At 41.6% G+C, this 21,153-nt stretch overlaps 1 protein-coding gene across 2 annotated transcripts in view; it reads right to left on the bottom strand.

The window, feature by feature from the left end:
* Window positions 1-21,153, bottom strand: part of trim33 (tripartite motif containing 33) — a 90,882-nt gene that overhangs the window by 43,869 nt on the left and 25,860 nt on the right. For both annotated transcript variants that reach the window (XM_060932369.1, XM_060932366.1), the window contains exons 2-4: window positions 11,602-11,720; window positions 11,339-11,486; window positions 2,973-3,105 (exon numbers count right to left, since the gene is read on the bottom strand). In XM_060932369.1, coding sequence (XP_060788352.1) covers window positions 2,973-3,105; window positions 11,339-11,486; window positions 11,602-11,720 — 400 coding nt within the window. The remainder of the gene's footprint in view (window positions 1-2,972; window positions 3,106-11,338; window positions 11,487-11,601; window positions 11,721-21,153) is intronic.

Here is a 21,153-nt window from a genome sequence, read left to right as displayed (position 1 = left end):
CAAAACATGCAAATGACAATAAAGAACCTTGACCTAACAGCTTTCTGATACTTCTGAAGTGTACAAGCATTTATGTTAGGGGTTGTTTTACAATCAGGGTACAAAGTTTGTGTCACAGGGGTCCAAAATTCAAATTGATTCAAACTGGTTTAAAAAAAAACAAAAAACAAAACTATCAAATCTGCACTTTTGGAAATTAATAGTTTGTATTATAACAAGTGTAGCTTTAAGCAGGGCTGGGAGAAACAAATGAAGTGATTCTCGGAGAGGACTTTTTTTTTTTGGACAATTCAGAATCCACTACTTCCATAGTGCTTTTAAATACAAGTCTGTAAGCTTTGTGTTAGTTGTCTCTAATATTTATGTCCCAATATCTTGACCACATTTTAGGATGAAAATAATCATTTTAGATGTTATTTTATATTGAAAAATTAGCTGTCTCGGAAAGGACATTTTTTTTGACACAATTACATACTAATTTGATCAAAATAGTCTGAAAGCTTACTGGCATTCAACATTAAAACTTAACTATGTTTCCAATGATATGGAACCAAATATTTGTTTTATGGTATAAAGAATGATTTAAGTGCATCCCTTTTGGAGCTACCTGTGGTCAAAAAAGCACTTTTTCTAAATGACACGAGTAATTTTGCTAAAATATGACATATATTGCCATACATTCACCAAAAATAACGTTATCACCAAATTTTTTTTTGCATGGTAAATAGAGCTATCACAAACAACCAAGTTTATTTAGGGCGTATTCACACCTACATTGCTTGGTCCGGACCAAACGACCAAACGAACCAAATTTCCCTTGGTCCGGACCTTTTGGGTTGGTCTGAATACAAACCACCGAACTCTGGTCCGGACCAAACAAGCGGACCGAGACCGAGCTGCAAGGTCGGACTCGGTCCGGACCAAAGGAACCCTGGTGCGGACCTTTTGGAGGTGTGAAAGCAGACCGGACCTAATCCGACAGTTTTGCTTTTTTGTACCTCGGGAGCTTCCGTCGTTTGTCAGGCATTATGGGAAACAGTCTTGACACTCCACTGCAAAGTGCAAACACTGTTTCGGTTGTCAAGGGAACCTTACAACAGTCGTTCAGTCATTCAAACCAGTGGTAGGCTAGACTACAGAGTACAAAAAATGGAGTAGGGGGCAAACGTGGGCCGAGGAAGAAACGCGTACCCTTGTGGATATATGGGCAGATGTCCACATATCTGAGCTTTTGGAGAGAACACACAAAAATGCCGACGTGTTTGCTGTATTCAATGAGAAAATGAAGGAGAAGGGGTTCACGCGCTCTCCAGAACAGCGCTTTGTGCGCGTGTCGTCTCTGACCAATAGCTGAACGACCTCAGGGCGCGTGGCTTTGTTGACAGATTTTGGTCCGCTTACTAAAATGTACAGTGTGAAAGCGAACCGCACCAAAATAAAAAAATTAAAAAAAAAACATTTGGTTCGGACCAAAGCAAGTGAACTATCGAACTATCCTGGTCTGAATACACCCTTAGTCAAGCCTTTTGATATTGAAGGTAATAAGTGTTAAATGTGATTTTTAGCTTGATTGTAAAACAACCCCTAATTATAAGACATCAGTAAAAAGCACATTACCATCTTTCATGTGAATGAACGGCAGAAGTAGTAGAATGGTAATTTGCTACAAGACTTGACCTCTATCTGGTTTAAGTAATTAAGAATCTGTGCCCTTTATCTAAATGACCACAGATAGCCAGAAACTACAGGTACAACGGTAACCAGAAAGGGATTTCTCCATTACCAAGATTAGTTATTACATTACCATGTGAGTGAATAGAACAGGACTGAGAGCACGTCTGCATTTGGAGGGAGCTCGTCGAGCTCAAAGGCGGCTAAAAGTAACATCACGACAAGCGATTTTCAATCTTGGGTTTGTACTCTGCCTGGTTTAAAAATGCCTGAACTCAGGAAAGCCTTAAAGGAGACCTGAAGGCAAATTTTTTTTTTTTTTCAATCGTCAAAATTCTTTTTCTCTCATTTTATTAAATATCGGAATGCATTTTTGATCGCTATTTTGTCGCTGCTATAGCAAGTTACGAGTGTTTGAAATATGCTACGTAATATACAGGGGTGATAGCGTTCCGGCGCCGCACCGGATTTCCGGCGTACCGTATTTCCGGCGTACCGTGGCTGAGGAAAAAAAAAAAAATATCTAGTTCGCCCATTGTCCTGTGTCATTCTGAGATGCGCAGATAGACAGTAAAGGGAATTCGGAATTCCCTTTACTGTCTATCTGCGCATCTCAGAATGACACAGGACAATGGGGGAACTAGATTCCCCCCCCCCAGCCACGGTACGCCGGAAATCCGGCGCGGCGCCGGAACGCTATCACCCCTGAATATATCAGTCCACATGTCAAAGCAATGGCCGTAAACGAGATTCGTTGAGACCTGTGCGAGACATCGTAGGACGGAAGTAAAACGTACAGCGGAAATCAAAGTGACCGACATCTGCCAACGTTGTCAAAAGACGCGTGTGCCGTCTTTCGAACGCTGATGTGATCAAGCCGGAAGTTTTGTTTGTTTTGATAGCAATCAGGAAAGTTTGAAAAAAGTCGGCAGTAATCGCCATTTAAACTCGTTTTTGTGCAATATTTCGTTTGGAAAACAGTTTTCAAAATGGCGGCACTGACACCTGGCTGACGCTTGACGTTTCGAAGTCTCGCACAAGTCTCGTGAAGATCGTGCGGATAAGCGACGCCTGCTGTGGACCGAACGAACTAAATTCAACACGGCTAAAAACCGAATAGGCCGATAAGTACGATACTTAATTACAATTAGTTGCCAGTACGAGTCACGATATAAGGTTACTAAAACCGAAAAAGTAATTGAATAACACGTTAAGAAATAAAGCAAGTTTAAAAATGGGACTGGGAATGTGCGGAAAGGGGCAGGTCATATTAACAGTGGTGATGTGCATGGATGTCTGACCTGTGCTCTTTGTGCTCCAGCAGCTGGCAGTCTCTGCAGGTCAGCTTGTCGCAGGTCTCACAGAAGAGCTTGAGCGCCTCTTGTTTGTGGATCGGACAGAAAACTGTCCTCTGTCCTGACGTACTTACTGACTCTGCAACACCAAAACACAAAACTCAGTCAAGGTCCAGTCATAAGATTTAAATACAGTCCATCATGGGGGGACACACATTTTCCAAAAATGTTGATGAATTCCCATCAATAGAGGCTTTGCACCATCACGTGACTCCCATAGCAACAGTAACTACGTCGCCATGACAAGAGGCAGCTCGTAGTGCTTCGTTCAGACGGGAAGGTTTTGCTGCATTTTTGGATGTGCAAATCGTTTTGAATGAAACAAAGACATCAGTTTTTTAATATACCAAAAGTAATTCATCATCGGGGGAAAAAAACTAGAGAGATTTCTAAACGCAAAAGGGAAAATAGCTCGCAAAACATACAAAGTGCAACGAGGTGCTCATTCTTAGCCAGAGAAGTGAACCTGAGCTTGAGCACCTCGTTGCACTTTGTCTCTCAAAATCATGTTCACGTGTCTGTCCAAGAATGAGCACCTCGCTGCACTTTGCATGTTTGCGAGCTAGTTTCCCTTTTACATTTAGAAATCTCTCTCGTTTTTTTGAGAGATTTTTGCACAGTCACGCGACGGTGCAAAGCCTCTATGTTGTGCCTTATTTCAACACTATGAAAAAAAAAATATCATGCTAAAAATGGTATGAACGATATCCTTTTATTTTATTTATTTTGACCATAATTACAGATAGGAACATACTATATTGCCAAAAGTATGCGGACATCTGACCAGTCACGCTTATATCTGCTTGTTGAATATTCTATTAGAGATTTAGTCTGGCTTTCCACTTCTGGGAAGGTTTTGCACTTAATTTTGGAGCGGAGATGTGGTTATTTGTGCCCATTCATCGAAGACCGTTAATGAGGTCATACGCTGAGGTCAGATAAGGAGTCCTGGGGTGCAGTCATCGTTCCAATTCATCCCAAAGCTATTGAGGTATTTCACCTGACGTCACAGGGTCACGTGACGCCCCGGTGTCCGCCATTTTGAACGTCAAGCTACATACTAACGCTGCAGACAGAGAGGGAGAACCAGCTTGAAAAAAAAAAAACGTGTTACAGACACCTAGAATAGATTAATATGTCAGTAAGCACTCTATAAATAACCATGGTGTTTGCTTGTTGTGCTGTGGGCTGCCACAACAGACAGGGACAGCGTGCAGGACCGTCTTTTTACCGGTTTCTAGTGATGGGAATTTCGGCTCTTTTGGCTCTTCTTACTATAAGGAGCCGGCTCTTTCGGCTCCCAAACGGCTCCTGAGATTTTATTTTTGATTTAATTGCTGCAATTAACTAGTTAATTAATTACATTATTATTTATATTTTATCAATAGGATGTTTTCCATTTTATTTTTTAGTTTTTGTAGCCATTGTAAAGCTTTGTAAAGTATAGCAGTGTAACAATGTTCTAGCTATAGAAATAAACCTTACTTACCAATTAATAAATTATTTTCTCACAAACATAATGCAAAACTGTGTTATATTACCAATATAAAATACACAGCTGATTCTCCCCTCCTCAGGTGCCTCACAGACTCCTCTCCCCTGCGCTCCACAGCTTTAAGCATTACACCAATTTTCGTATTTTCGCAGCTGTGAATGACATCAACCCCCCCAACCAAAAAAAGTAGGCGTACACCATGCTACTTTTTTTCCTTTGAATGGTAATAGACAACACAAAGACGCAATCGGACAGCAACTTTTTTTGTGAAAGCCTCTCTCTCTGAGGCACCTAAGGACAAAAAACTAATTCGGCTCCCCAACTCGGCTCCCACCGAAGAGCCGGCTCCCGTCGTTCACTTCAAAGAGCCGGCTCTTTGAACTGGATCGTTCGCGACCGACACATCACTACCGGTTTCCTACTGACCCAGACAAGAGGGCCAAATGGATTGCAGCTGTGAAGAGACAGGATTGGGAGCCAATAAAGTACTCCAGACTTCGCAGTGATCATTTCATTTCAGGTTAGTTTATATCAGTTAACGCAATTTTGATAAAATATATAGCAAAAAGTAAATGGGTCAGTGTTTGTTAACCCATCTGAGCAGTGAAACAAGGCAGTGTTAATTTGTCTAGGGTTGCATGTAGCAGACATCAGACATAAAACGCAATAACAGAGGCTAGAAAGAAACGGGACACAGAAATAAATAAACAGGGCTCCATACCAAGGCTGGGTACAGTGTTTGTGATAAAAGACAGATCCAATTTAACACGAATCATAGCTTACTTTCTTGTTAAAATGTGCAAAGGTCTCCACCATCTCATACCGCCTTGCACTGAAGGACTTGAGCGTGCCGTCCAAAATGGCTGCGTCACGTGACTTGGTGAAATACGTGACTTGGTGAAATACCTCAATTCAGTGGGGTTGAGGTCAGGGACCTGTGCAGGACAGTCAAGATCTCCCACTCGAAACCTTGGCAAACCAGGTCTTCATGGAGCTTGATTTATGCACGGGGGCATTGTCATGCTGGACAGGTTTGGGTCTGTTAGAGCCAGTAAAGGGGAATTCTTACTGCTAGAGCATACAAAGACATCTGAGACAGTTGTTTGCTTGCATGGGTGTGGTGGCCAGGTGTTCACATACTTTTGGCACTAGTGTTGTGGAAAATATCGGACACAATTGGAGTAAATCAGCTGCTGTTGTTTTTTTTATTTGGTGTGTGTGTGATGCTTGCATTTGAGCCAGTTATCAAATCTTTTAATTTCTTTGAAACAGTACAGCCACTGCAGCGCGCCCTCCAGACTCGACAGTGGATTATTCTGAGTACATTGTGCCTCGTATCGACTCTGCAGGCTACTTTCCGTTTGCTAAGAACACCAGAAAAACAGGCCGACCCAGTAATTAGCATTAGATGAAGTCATCTGAAGCATTTCCTTCTGTAAACAGCTTATTTTGGATTTAATTACCTTTCGGGGCTTATTTAATTGAAAGCAAGATATGAAATCGGACAGATCAACATGTCTGTGTGCCTCCTGATAAGAAAAGGGTGCGTGACAGTTGCGTTTCTCACCGTAGCCATACGTTTTCTGATCTTTCCCAGGGATTAAAAAGTGAGAAAACTCTTTTCATTAAGCAAGATGTTTTCATAACTGTGCACCTCATTAACAATGCTAAATCATACGCGTGTTGCTTCTGTGCGTGAAGAGATGAAGTGCAAAAAATCCTGCAAATTGGATATTTTTCCACTATTAGTATTAATAAGTTATGCACTGTGCTAGGTAATTAGTGCTCTCGGTCGTACTGAGCTGGGAAGAATGTAATGCCGTGCAGCATTAATGACCTAAATCCAAACAGTGCCCAAATCTCAGTCTAATCTCGACTGTGACGCGGTCTTTGTTCACACGCATCACGTCTAAAATCCTTCCCTCGCTCCGTTTACCCCTCTCAGTCACTCCTGAGTGGCCATATGGTTTAACAGCTCCTCTCCAGATCTGTTCGAGTTGCGTTTGCAGTAATGAAAACAGTGCGGCCGACTCACTCGAAACTCTGCCTGTTGCCATAGCAACTGCATTACGATCCCCGTCCTGGTAGAACACGGCCAAAACTAGCAAATGATTAAGATCTATCAGCTTCTCGACTACTTATTAGTTCATATATTTACTGTCCAGTCGAGGGAAATGAATAAATAAATAAAAACAAAACACACACCCAACCCACAGCTCATTTAACCAGCTTGAACACTTTCAATGTTGATAAAATCTAACACGCACACAATGCATTCATTCTTTTACTTGGACACAAACACTGACAATGATGACCTATCTGGGCTATCAGTGCTGGATTCAGTTACCTTGCAGACAAGCAAGTTTAGTCGGTTGCTGATAACAACGTTCAGTTTCATTTCACTCATTCAACAAACTGAGGTGGGGTTTACATTAGACCGTATCAGCAGATCATCAGATTAACGTTTTTAAAACGATTAGTGTGCACACAGCAACACCAATACAGGATTCGCGTGCACACAGCAACACCAATACACGGATACGCTCGGCTCCGCAGGCATCCTGCGCTCCAAATCACTCCGCCCTGAACAGCGCGTGCCCTCTGGAGGGTGCGCACTCCGGCCCTGCGCAGCTCACAGAGCGCGCGAGTGAAGCGCACGAGCAGTGATTTGGGACTGAGCCGCTGTGTGTGAGATCCCAGTGCATATCACTTACCACTTGCAAGTGGAAGGATGGCAAGCCTAAAGACAATCATAACTACACAATGGGCAGTATTTGCATCAGTATTTGCAGTATTTTCATACTTTTATACTCTTTAATGAAAGGTGATACAAGGCAGAAGTCCGCACCGTTTTTCAGCAGTCGCGTCACACGACCAACGCCAGCGAATCAGGAAGGTGGATGTCACAGTGACGTTGTCCAATGACGACGCCAGCTAGAGCTCAGCACAGCGTATCCGCGTATTCTCAATGTTTACACAGCACCGGACCAGACACGAACTGGATTGAATACGTGGATCCTGGCGGATTCCCGTTTCCAGGCGTTTTAATGTAAACGGTCAGTGCATCCGCGAAGAAAACGAGACAGATACGGTCTAATGTAAACTTGGCCTGAGTGTCCTCCTCCTATTGACTTTTCCAGAGAAGATTTCTGATTTTAATTTTTTTTTTAATAATAAAACATAACACGGGCGGCACGGTGGTGTAGTGGTTAGCGCTGTCGCCTCACAGCAAGAAGGTCCGGGTTCGAGCCCCGTGGCCAGCGAGGGCCTTTCTGTGTGGAGTTTGCATGTTCTCCCCGTGTCCGCGTGGGTTTCCTCCGGGTGCTCCGGTTTCCCCCACAGTCCAAAGACATGCAGGTTAGGTTAACTGGTGACTCTAAATTGAGCGTAGGTGTGAATGTGAGTGTGAATGGTTGTCTGTGTCTATGTGTCAGCCCTGTGATGACCTGGCGACTTGTCCAGGGTGTACCCCGCCTTTCGCCCGTAGTCAGCTGGGATAGGCTCCAGCTTGCCTGCGACCCTGTAGAAGGATAAAGCGGCTAGAGATAATGAGATGAGATGAAAACATAACACGCTCCATCTGGTTCATGCATTTGTCGGTCATGTGTGCGTGCGCAATTTTGTTCACCCTCGAATTCCAGCACCGGCTGCACTACACAAGGATGCATCCTGGATATTAGCAGGAACTATAGGTAAATTTAACTAGAATTCCCAGAAGCAGGAACAGAGAGAGAAACCGAGACCACCACAGTGCAAAGCAACATTTTTAAAATTAAAAAAAAAAAAAAGTCATATAACTAAAGAGCGCTCCGCACGCAATAATCTCACATTTATACACTTCATCAAGCAAAAACAGCAGCTTTAGTCAGACTCCAGTAATAATCTTTATGTGCGGCAAGAGAAAACCAGCGCGCATAGCTAAACCGTCAGCCAAAGACTTCTCAGAAAGGCTACAAACAGTGAAGTTTCATCACCACAGCTTGTATCAGGATCGGATAAAGATTTCCGTTAGATGAAGTCACCCTGTCCCACGACTTGCTTGTTTCCCCACAGACTGCATTAAAAGCACATTATTTTCTTGCTGTTTTAGCCTAGTTAAGGGCAAATTTTCAGCAGAGGCGCCAAAATTATGAAATTATCGCCACACCCGCTACGGAATAAGCGGGGCGAGGTATTGTTTTCAGTCGGGTTTCTTTGTTTTGTTTTTTGTTAAAAGATATTACCGGAAAATGGCTGGATCAATCTTCATGAAACTTTAGATGGGCATTGGTCTTAAATAGAACCTCCAACATTTTGAGGGTCATCCGGTCAAGGTCACCAAAAATGTCAAAATCGTTTTTGTTGTGGTTCCTGCCTCATATAGAGGTGCTAGCCACTACATCATCGTGCTGTAAGAATCTAAGAGCGTAACGATCGCGCACTGTGCATGCACATGCACGTGTTCTGATTAAAATGGCCGGTGAGTCTATACAACCCGTTTCACCGTTCGAAATAAATGGACTAGACTAACGAAATCGCTTTCAGACACGTTTATGCTTATTACAGAGGGAAAGTGCGTTCCACTGAGCTCTAGCGCCGGGCCATTTCCGGGAAATAAGAGTTTGCGTCATGGCAACAGCGCGTGTATGTCAGCCTCGGCTCGGAGGTTTCAGTTTAGAAAACTAAGAGGTAAGAGTCAAATACTATAAATTGTTTTTTTCACGGTGCGGTTTCCATCAAATCCTGCGCTCTGATTGGCTGGCGAGCGGATCCGTATCCTATGATACAGACCCCAGTTACGGACCTCTGGCAACTCGCTCGTTCACAACAAACATAGTAGCATTTTTGTCAATATTTATCTTTTTTTTAAATAAGATTTATTTATAAGATTATCAAAAATCTTATAAATTTTTGCCAGCATTTCTCAGGAGAATAGCATTAATTTTACAGCACGGATAGCGATAACGACAGTCTTCACAGCGAAAGCGAGTTTTACTACCCTGAGGAAGAAGAAATAAAAGAAAACATTTCAGGAGAAAGCTAAAAACCTCTAACTTGCTAACGCCGAGCAAAAACATGGCTGAATCCTGAATGACTCAATTTTGTATAAATAGGGGACTACATAGGTGGCAAAATGTAGTTTTTTTCCTGCCATGGAAGTGCACTTGTATACCGAGGAGGAAGCCATTTGCATTACAGCCGTGAATGAGGATTCAAAATGGCGGCTTGCTTCGGCTCGGTTTTCCCTTTCGGGCGCTCTCGTTTTCTGTTAGAATTTGGTAAAGAAAAAAATAAATATATTATTTACCAGCTTAAGGTCGGTCCGTATGGTGAAATACCGTGACCTCGGCCTTGAATACTGACCTCGGCCCAGAGGGCCTCGCTCAGTACTTTCAGGACCTCGGCCACGGTATTTCACGATACGGACCTCCCAGCTGCTAAATAACACATACGTACGGACACTTGGTATATTTTACTTCTATGATTTTTAAATTGTTCATTTTTGTGGCTACTACCTCAGAGTAAATATATGCTATATTTACTGTATGGATATGGGATTAGAAAATTTTATTTATAAGCAGTAGCAACATGTACCTATAGGGTACCTATTTTTTATTTTTTTTGCTGATATCTTTCTTCATATTCATCGTAAGTGCGACCGGGTGAGGTTTGTTTTGCCTGGCAACACTTGTTAAGATTGCTTTAACTTTTGAGCTGCGTGATATTGCTGAAGCATGGAATACAAGGCAAAATATACTGAAAACCAGATTAAAAAAAAATAAATCAGCCCAATTACAGCAAATGTCGCTTCAGAGAAATCTTGGCTTGAATTTTAAGAAATGAAAGTTCAGTTTTTCCTGACCCAATTCCAGAGCTGACTTTTCTTTCAGAGTTTGCGTTCAGCGTTAAAGCTAGACGGCCTTTCGATTTCATAAAATCTGTGAAATTTAGTTCCCTCTGAAATTTGGTCATTGCGATACATGTTTATTTCTGCAGTACCTCAAAAAAAAAAGCACCACAACTCACAGGCCATTCTGCGTTTGGGAAGTTATTTAATTTGAGGGGATTCCTGAGCAAATAATGTGCATGAAATTGCTCGCTTCATGCAGTCAAGTAGACAGAGGAAGTCCGTGTGTGCGCGCGCGCAGGTTTATCTTTGACCGTGCACTGACAGTTACATCATTCTGTTGCTAAACAAACAGCTGATCGCACCGAGCTGCTCGCTGACCGCCGATATTTATTAGTTTGGTCCTGCGTTTCCTTTCCTTCGTATATAACATTACGTCTTTTCTTCTCGCTTTCCGTTACTGTAGTCGGTCTTTCAAGTTTCATTCGTGCACTCGCGTCCTCCATTTTCCTTTCCTGTTTCAAATTTGTATCCCACAATGCCTTGCGCGAACAGGGAAAGCCCATCACGTGATGCATGACGTAGTATCTTGAATTGGGTCATGGTGAAGCAATAAAAAAAATAGCAGAGAATTTCAGGCCACATGGCCCTAAATTCATTAAATTGTTCTATTTAAAAAAAAATACAATTGAAAGTCGTGATTCGAATTCAGTCGCTTTCGGTCCACTAAACAAAAATAATTGGGTGCCGGGGAAAATTCTTTTCATGACCTGAACTTGACATATCTGAAAGGTAGTCTAGCTTTAAATCACAGCCAAATTTTCTATGCTTTTTTTAGGGTCAAAAGATACCTCATACAGTGTGAATTTTTTATTTAATACCATTATCGTGAATACTGAAGGGAAAAAAAAAAAAAAAAGTGTCAGCATGACCCAGTATGGAGGAGAAATGTAACTTCGGAACCAAATCACCAGTAGATAAGAATCGTACCTTGAGAGACCTCTTCTTTTTTACGTATCGTATGATCCTTGGTGAATTTCACTCTCTGGTGTGCTTCGATGCACGTCTTGCATAGCCATTCGCCACACTCCACACAGAACCCGATGGCGCTGGCGTTGTCTTCACAGCTGGTGCACACCTGCAGCGCGTATTACATCCATACAAACAAACAATAATCACACTTTGAAGGATCGTGTACATCCCCAAGATACGCTACACCCAGTTACGCGTTTCCGAGTGGCAGATTCTCTCACCTGTGTTGATTTTTCTGTCGAAGTGCTCGAGGCCTCTGTCGTGTCCTTCACAAAGTAATTTTCCACCATGTCGATCTGCTTGTAGTCCTGGTAGCACACCGTACACCGCATGACGTTCACTAGCATCGGGATAGAAAACAAAACAAGAAAACGGTGAGACCCAAAGCAGCACAGGATCACATGTACAACAACAACTCAGGTTTGACTTCACAAACCCACTTACTGGTTCTTTTTTCCGTGAACATAAGCGCATAACAGTGACTTCAGTCACTCAGTCTGAGGTCTACGCTTGCCATATTTCAACCAGATGGAATGTTTTTTTATAAGAAGTGTTTAAAGGCTTGTTCAAATGTTTGTGCAAGTTTCTCAAATCCTCATGCGCGTGGGTAATATACCGGAAGTGAGAACGTCCCAGCCGTAATTATATCTCAACCCTGGAGGAATATCTACCTAAACATATTAATATTAACCAAGGATTTCCAAAATCTCTCTCCAAACATAAGCCAAAACGGAACGTCAAGGACAAGCCTTTGGGGAGGGGGGGGAGAAGAAGAAAAAACAAAAAACAAAAACCTCTCACGCTGGAATATTAGCTTAACCTAACTGAGAAATCCTTTATTATGAAACCACATTGCACACACCGACGTATGCAAAACCGGGAGTCAAATCTAGGAGAATAATATCAAGCCCCCCCCAAAAAAAAGAAAGAAAAAATTCATATTAATGCTTTAAATAAATTTAGATATGGAAATGAACCATGCCTTAAGCACAAAGATACATATTACTTTTACATTACTGTACTGTTTTGTTTTTTTTCGTTGTTGCTGTGTTGTGATTAAAATTATCACAAGGCTTAAGACTCCGTTGCGACAATTTGCCTTGAACAAAGGGCCAAGACTAAATTTTTCATTCTGACCGTGCTCCAAACGAGTGCACAGGCATTACTTTAATCTATCCATAAAATAAAACTAATTGAATTTTACTCTAATCCAGTTTTTAAAATCAGATAACAAGTGTGATATGGCCTTTTCCCCCTTCCCCCTCATTCCCATTCATCACTCCCCCTCTTAATAGCCTTTTTGACATGCCATCAATTCACTTCCCCCTATCTAGCCGGCTGCAGCCAGAACCGGTACGAACTGGTTTGAGCCTGTTTGAGCCGGCGCTTACTGCAACCAGCCAGTTCCCTCTAATCCCCGGCTGGGGAAAAGCCACACGATGATTGGCTGCCGAGTGCAGCTGAAGAGAACACAGCAGCCAGTGGAGAGAAGCGATGGACTGAGTCCACTGCACAGGATTCATTCGGAGCCTTCATTAACACCACTCGGATCTGCTCCATGAAACACCTCACACAGACGACAGATACCCACCACATCCAGAGCGACTGCTAGAGATTTAGACAAATAATATCCTGTTCCAGAAGAGCCAAAACATTCACGACTCCTGTGGGATTGCAAAGACAAAGGCCTCTGATGAGAGTTTGATTTAAAACATGAACGTTCAAAGTGCTGCTGCTTCTCGACGTGAAAGAAAGAAATATCGACGACACTCGTATGGCACACAGAACTGAGATTCATTTTAAAAATTCACTAATGTCCGAATAGCCGTTTCTTTGAACAATGCAAGTTTCAAACTCCAAATACACTCAACACGAGTCCTGGTGTCAGAGTTTAGACACGGAGGTCGAAAATTAAACGCGAAATATAAAAAGCCAGAGAGATTTGTTGAAAAGTTCCGTGTCTTACAAAAGCGAAAGGAAAAATGGTACAGTCCTGACAAAACACGAACAAGCTCCTATCTCAGAGCTGAGACACGCAGAGTGAGGGTTTTAACCAAACGGCCTCATTATTATTATTATTATTATTATTAGGTACAGCTTTAAAAACATGGTTCTTACTAACCACAACGTGACACGAACTAAATTCTGACAACCTTATCATGAGACACAAACAGTAAAATGTCTTAATATCATAAAATACAAAACACTGTTTGTTCTTACTAAGGTTTAAAGGGAACTGCATTTTTTTTTTTTTCCAGAATACAAAAATATGACAATCTGAGAGGGATTAACAGATCTCTGTATGACAGAGACTGATTTAAAATGACATCCAAAGCATCCTTTACTCTCGGAATGATGGATTTATTAAGCACACAAATACAGACAAAATCATGTTACTGAAAAATTCCTCCGAATCGAGACACACAAATGGAGATGAATATCTACAAAATGAAAGCCTTGATCTGGAAATTAGATTTTAAAAGGGAATGAGGGGGACGGGGGACCCAGCCACAAAATGCTATACGTTTCCGCCCGGTTGTAGAACGTTAAGAGAAACATTTGTTAACACTTAGTCAATCAAGTGACATCCAAGAGGCCCTGCGTCTCGCGTTTCAAAAATGAAACTGAGCACATGGTCATATAAAAGCAGAAAAGAGAGAGACCTCTGTATGATAGAAATCATTTTAAATTCAGAACAAACATGTGACAACACAGCTGGCACATCGTTTTAACAGACAAGACATTAAAAAAAAATAATAATAGTAATAAAATCATCCCTTTCTTTCCAAGAGCCCTTCAACTCAGATTCTTATCTGGAACTGGTCTCAAATTTCCTTTGTAAAGCCCCCTGCAAAAAAAAAAAAAAATCCCAAACAAACAAAACATTTCAAGCTTCGTTTCATTTTTGCAGACGTTGATCTGTGACTGTTGTAGAAACTCACAGGCCCCAAAAAAAAGGTGTCGCACGGAGTTGCAGAACACAGACTTTTACTGAATCAAACACCAAAATCCGAGTCCGTCTGCAGAGTGATCTCTAACAACGCCAGAATTTCTCATTTTATACAGTTTGAAAACAATAGGGGTGTTCACACGGCAACTTTTACTCCGGTGTAGCACCGGGGCTGCCCCGGTAGAGCGTTCACACGGTACAAAGTTATACCGGTGTAGCCCCTGAAAGCTGCTTAAACCGGTGCAAATCTAACCCTGCTCGGGAGGTGGTTTAAGAAATTTACTCCGGAGTAAATGCTAGTTTGCGGGGCAGCACCGATATAAAATGGGACGTCTGAACGCTACAGGGGTAGACTCGCTACGCGTGAGGAGAGTTGATTACATACGGGCATAGCATAATTTGCATCCTGGTATTTTGCGCTTCCAAAATGGCGAACATCAACAACAACAGAACTGCGGGTCTTCCAGTGTTGCCAGATTGGGCGGTTTTAAAGGCCTCTGCATGCTCTTGCGACAAGGCTTTCGCAGATAGCTTTCCGCAGAAATTTGTAATTTATCGTTGAGCGGGGAGTAATAGGCGTGCGCGATGTTATTCACTGCCACAACGCAAGGGGGCGCGAAGTCGCTAGGAGTAGTTGGTGGGTGTGGTTAGTGGAGTATTTATCCTCCGGTTACTTATAATGACTAGAACTGGAGTCGTATAGATGTATGTACTTCCTCACCTCCTCAATCAACCGCTCTTCGTGCTGCTCCATCTTCGCTCGTGTTTTTAAAAATGGCGGTAGTGAAAACAAACCAAGCCGGGAAAGTAGGGAAGCGGAAGTGCGTGTACAGCGGATGTAGAGTGGACCAATCAGAGCCCTCTTGTCTGCGAGGCTTCTGCGGTGGTCACAATTTTTGGGAGGTGCACGCAGAGCGTCTGCGAAGCTGGGGGGGCTACGCAGACGCTATCTGCGAGGACTGGGTTGTCAGCATAAATTGGCCTTAAGTGCATTTTGGCGGATTTGAACATATTTTGGGTTGGGAAACGTCAGCAGTATCTGGCAACACTGGTGTCTTCATCCACGTTGTTTTCCCGGCGCTTGGTGATGCCATGACAACCGGGAAAAGGAAGTACATTTTTCACGCATGCGCATATTTCATTTCCGCATTATTACTATCGTATAGCACGGTCGCAAAAACTGCCGTGTGAATGCAAGTGGGGCTGCACCGGTGTTAACACGCTTCTCTCTAGTAAGCAGGTTTGTGACGTGTGAACGCTCCACAAAATTTACACGGGTGTAAGATATATCGCAACAAAATACATCGGTGCAGCATCGAAGCAAATATATGTGCCGTGTGAACACCCCTATAGTTCACACCTATTCTGGCATCACCAATAATCTCACAGCAGACTCTGACAGATTTCCACCAATATTTTCCATTGGTCAGTCCATCGCTCATCAATCATAATGAATCCATTGCACCCAAGCTGGTTTAAAAAAAAAAAAAAAAAAAAACTCTAGTCGACTTGTTAACTGATAAATCAATCATTCTAATGTATTACTTTAATACAATCAACTTCATTTATTCTTAAAAAAATAAAAATAAAAATAATAATAATAATAATAATAATAATCAGCATGCTGGATCATAAACTCAACACCATCTCCTCACAACCCGGGCTCATTTCTCATACTCCTCATCAACTGTGTCGTCCAAACACTCCTTTACGAGACACATGATTCGGAACGTGTGTGTAATTTAGGATTACTTGCAACTCTTGATAAAACGTAATACGTTCACATGTTGTGCTGGTCCCACACAACACATAATTAAAAGTAATATAAAATCATACATAACAGACAACTGCTTGATTCAGAGTGCACGTTCCTGGATTCAAAACGGTCTTCTGGCTCATTACGACATATGACAACAATTTACGAGTTGGAAGAGTTGTGAGCAGAAAACAACCTTTCAGTATCTTCTCTCTCTCTCTCTCTCTCTCTCTCTCCACTCCTTTGAAAGAAACAGCAGATGAGTATGCCAGGAAAAAAAACATGATTTTGTATGTGATGTGATTACATGTGAACCATTCCATATGACCTACTGTCACAATGCTGTCACTTCTCTATAGCGCAGTCTCACATGAGTCAACAAGAGTACTCAGAGCATAATATCCCCCGCTGGCAACTAGAACCATAACTCTGGTAAAATGTGACTGAATTAAATGAAATTGCATTGTGCGTATTCATGGACATCACAAAGAATCCTGCCAAGTTTTGTGAAATTCCTCCAAAAATTGTGAGAGGAGTTGATTTCAGAAGGTGAGTACCCTTCCCAGGACAGACTGACATCACCACGACATAATCCCCCTTTGGGCTTTTCAGCCAGCGGGGGATAAAAATTGTGAAGGAAGTTGATTTCAGAAAGCAAGCACACCTTGATGAAATTGCCAAAGTACAAGTCTGCTAATAATTAAGGCCATAACTCTGGTAAAATTTGCCCAAATTAAAAAAAATTTCAATGTGTGTATAACTGTCATATAACAAAGCCTTTTGCCAAGTTTGGTGAAATTCCTCCACAAATTGTGAGAGGAGTTGGTTTCAGAAGAATGTACACCCTCATGAAGTTGTCAAAGTTATTTAATCAAGGGCCATAACTCTGGTCAAATTTTCACAAACGAAATTAAAATAACAATATGCGTATTACCGTCATATAACAAGGCCTTTTACCAAGCTTCGAGAAATTCATCCAAAAATCGTGAGAGGAGTTGATGTCAGAAGGCGAGCACACCTTCATGAAATTGTCAAAGTACAAGGTTGTTAATCAAGGGCCACAACTCTGGTAAAATGCGACCGAATTGAACAAAATAGCAATATGCGTACTACCGACATATAACAAGGCCTTTTGCCAAGTTTTGTGAAATTCCTCCAAAAACTGTGAGAGGAGTCGATTTCAGAAGGAAAACACACTCTCATGAAATTGTCAAAGTATAAGTTTGTTAATCAAGGGCTGTAACTCTGGTAAAATGTGACCAAACTGAACAATTACAATGTGTGTATTACCAACATACAATAAAAAAAAAAACCCTGACAAGTTTCATGAAATTCCTCCAAAAATTGTGAGAGGAGTTGATTTCTGAAGGTGAGCACCCTTCCCAGGACAGACTGACATCGCCACGACATAATCACCCCCCCTTCGGGCCTTTCGGCCAGCGGGGGATAAAAATTGTGAGAGGAGTTGATTTCTGAAGGTGAGCACCCTTCCCAGGACAGACTGACATCGCCACGACATAATCACCCCCCCCTTCGGGCCTTTCGGCCAGCGGGGGATAAAAATTGTGAGGGAAGTTGATTTCAGAAAGCAAGCACACCTTGATGAAATTGCCAAAGTACAAGTTTGTTAATAATCAAGGCCATAACTCAGGTAAAATTAGCCTAAATTAAACAAAATTTCAATATGTGTATAACTGTCATATAACAAAGCCTTTTGCCAAGTTTGGTGAAATTCCTCCACAAATTGTGAGCGGAGTTGATTTCAGAAGAACGTACACCCTCCTGAAATTGTCAAAGTACAAGTTATTTAATCAAGGGCCATAACTCTGGTAAAATGTGATCGAATTTAATGAAATAACGTTTATTTTCTTCGTGGTCCAAATCCTGCGCTCTGATTGGCTGGCGAGCGGGTCCGTATCCTACGATACAGACCCCAGTTACGGACCTCTGGCGACTTGCTCGTTCACAACAACAAACATAGTAGCATTTTTTGTCAACATTTATCTTTTTTTTTTTTATAAGATTTATTTATAAGATTATCAAAAATAAAATTTTTGCCAGCATTTCTCAGGAAAATAGCATTAATTTTACAGCATAGATAGCAATAACGATAGTCTTCACATTGAAAGCGAGTTTTACTACCCTGAGGAAGAAGAAATAAAAGGAAACATTTCCTAACACCGAACAAAAACATGGCTGAATCCTGAATGACTCCTATTTGCATAAATAGGGGACTACATAGGCAGCAAAATGTAGGGTTTTTTTTCCTGCCATGGAAGTGCACTTGTATACCGAGGAGAAAGCCATTTGCATTACAGCCATGAATGAGGATTCAAAATGGTGGCTCGCCTCGGCTCTGTTTTCCCTTTCGGGCGCTCTCGTTTTCTGTTAGAATTTGGTAAAGAAAAAAATAAAAATATTATTTACCAGCTTAAGGTCAGTCCGTATGGTGAAATACCGTGACCTCGGCCTTGAATACTGACCTCGGTCCAGAGGGCCTCGATCAGTACTTTCAAGACCTCGGTCACGGTATTTCACGATATGGACCTCCCAGATGGTAAATAACTTTTTTTTTTTCGCAGTCCGGTTTCCATCAAATCCTCCGCTCCGATTGGCTGGCGAGCGGGTCCGTATCCTACGATACGGACCCCAGTTACGGACCTCTGGCGACTCACTCGTTCACAACAACATAGTAGCATTTTTTGTCAACATTTATCTTTTTTTTTTTTTAAGTAAGATTATCAAAAATCTTATAACTTTTTGCCAGCATTTCTCAGGAGAATAGAATTCATTTTACAGCATGGATAGCGATAACGACAGTCTTTATAGCGAAAGCGAGTTTTACTACCCTGAGGAAGAAGAAAACATTTCAGGAGAAAGCTAAAACCTGTAACTGTTGCCAACACCGAGCAAAAACATGGCTGAATCCTGCATGACTCAATTTTGTATAAATAGGGGACTACATAGGTGGCAAAATGTAGTTTTTTTCTTGCCATGGAAGTGCGCTTGTATACCGAGGAGGAAGCAATATGCATTACAGCCGTGAATGAGGATTCAAAATGGCGGCTCGGCTCGGTTTTCCCTTTCGGGCGCTCTCATTTTCTGTTAGAATTTGGTAAAGAAAAAAAAAATATATATTATTTACCAGCTTAAGGTCGGTCCGTATGGTGAAATACCGTGACCTCGGCCTTGAATACTGACCTCGGCCCAGAGGGCCTCGCTCAGTACTTTCAAGACCTCGGTCACGGTATTTCATGATACAGACCTCCCAGCTGGTAAATGACATATGTATTACCGACATATAACAAGGCCTTTTGCCAAGTTTGGTGACATTCAAAAATTGCAAGAGTTGATTTCAGAAGGAAAAACACACCCTCATGAAATTGTCAAAGTATAATTTTGCTAATCAAGGGCTGTAACTCTGGTAAAATGTCACCCAACTGAACAAAATTACAATGGTGTATTACCAACATATAACAAAGAATCCTGCCAAGTTTCGTGAAATTCCTCCGAAAAAAAATTGTGAGAGGAGTTGATTTCAGAAGGTGAGCACCCTTCTCAGGACAGGAGGACATCGCCATGACATAATCCCTCTTTGGGCTTTTCAGCCGGCGGGAAATAAAAAGCGAAACGTTATGAACCAAGGTGATCAGGATTTAAAAATACAAATAGATATACAAACAAACAAACAAACAAACAATACATTAAATGCACCAATGTGTGGATGCAAGCACATAACTCCAGGTTGACCATTTGGGGGTTGGGGATCTCCACCCATTTAGGTGGCTCGCATGTCAAATCGCCTACAAATGCGGTTTGAAACAGATTTGTAAAAATCTGATCTTGTGATTTTTCACTGTACAGATTTGCTGCATAAGATCAGATTCCAATCAGATACACACACAGATTCTGACCAACGGTCTGAACAGCACTTTATCCAAAACCCGGTGATTTTCTGAGAACAACGCATCCTGAACTGTTTTATTCCTCTTGTACAACAGCAATTTTCCACCAATTACAATGTTTTACTTAAAGAGGAACGTCATACATTTTAAATGTTTACGGTCACATTTCACATCATAAAATGTTCTCAAAACAATTTCGCTCCAGTGTGTTCTGTTACAGCAGCTATAAACAGCTGTGCCCACACGAGCCCATCTTCCTTGTTTCTCTTGAAGGCAAAAAGGAAGAAAAAAAAAAAAAAACCTTCAAAACAAAACCCGCCACATCACAGAAACCGTAAAACTCCTGTTCTGAAGCCTTTCCCATGACAGAAAACTTGACGTGAAATACAAGTTTTCCTACAGAAACCTTCACCATATTGTCATTAAAAAAAAGGCACTTTTAAAATCTATTTCAGTCTTTGATTATGTGAAATCCACCAAACAAGGTACTATAGGAACAAAAAGCATTACAATGAGTGCATTAATGTAATCCTTTAATTTGCCTTGCAGCTAGAACTACTGTCAGATCTGTTGTTGTAGAAAATGAATCAACACCTTCTGACCAATCAGATTTGAGAATTTAACAGCGTTGTGGTATTTAAAAAAAAAAAAAAAAAAAAAAGAATTCAACCAACAGGGTCAATGGTTTTAACATGTCTCTGAAATGTAGCTTGAAGGACAGTGGGGCAAAAAAGTATTTAGTCAGTCACCATTGTGCAAGTTCTCCCACTTAAAAAGATGAGAGAGGCCTGTAATTTTCATCTTCGGTATACCTCAACTATGAGAGACAGAATAAGAAAAAAAAATTCCAGAAAATCACATTGTCTGATTTTTAAAGAATTTATTTGCAAATTATGGTGGAAAATAAGTATTTGGTCAATAACAAAAGTTCATCTCGATACTTTGTCATATACCCTTTGTTGGCAATGACAGAGGTCAAACGTTTTCTGTAAGTCTTCACAAGGTTTTCACACACTGTTGCTGGTATTTTGGCCCATTCCTCCATGCAGATCTCCTCTAGAGCAGTGATGTTTTGGGGCTGTCGCTGGCCAACACGGACTTTCAACTCCCTCCAAAGATTTTCTATGGGGTTGAGATCTGGAGACTGGCTAGGCCACTCCAG

Source organism: Neoarius graeffei, chromosome 10 (genome assembly GCF_027579695.1).
Source record: "Neoarius graeffei isolate fNeoGra1 chromosome 10, fNeoGra1.pri, whole genome shotgun sequence".
Classification (NCBI taxonomy): domain Eukaryota; kingdom Metazoa; phylum Chordata; class Actinopteri; order Siluriformes; family Ariidae; genus Neoarius; species Neoarius graeffei.
Note: the sequence above shows the minus strand (reverse complement) of the source record. Positions and strands in the feature narration are given on the sequence as shown.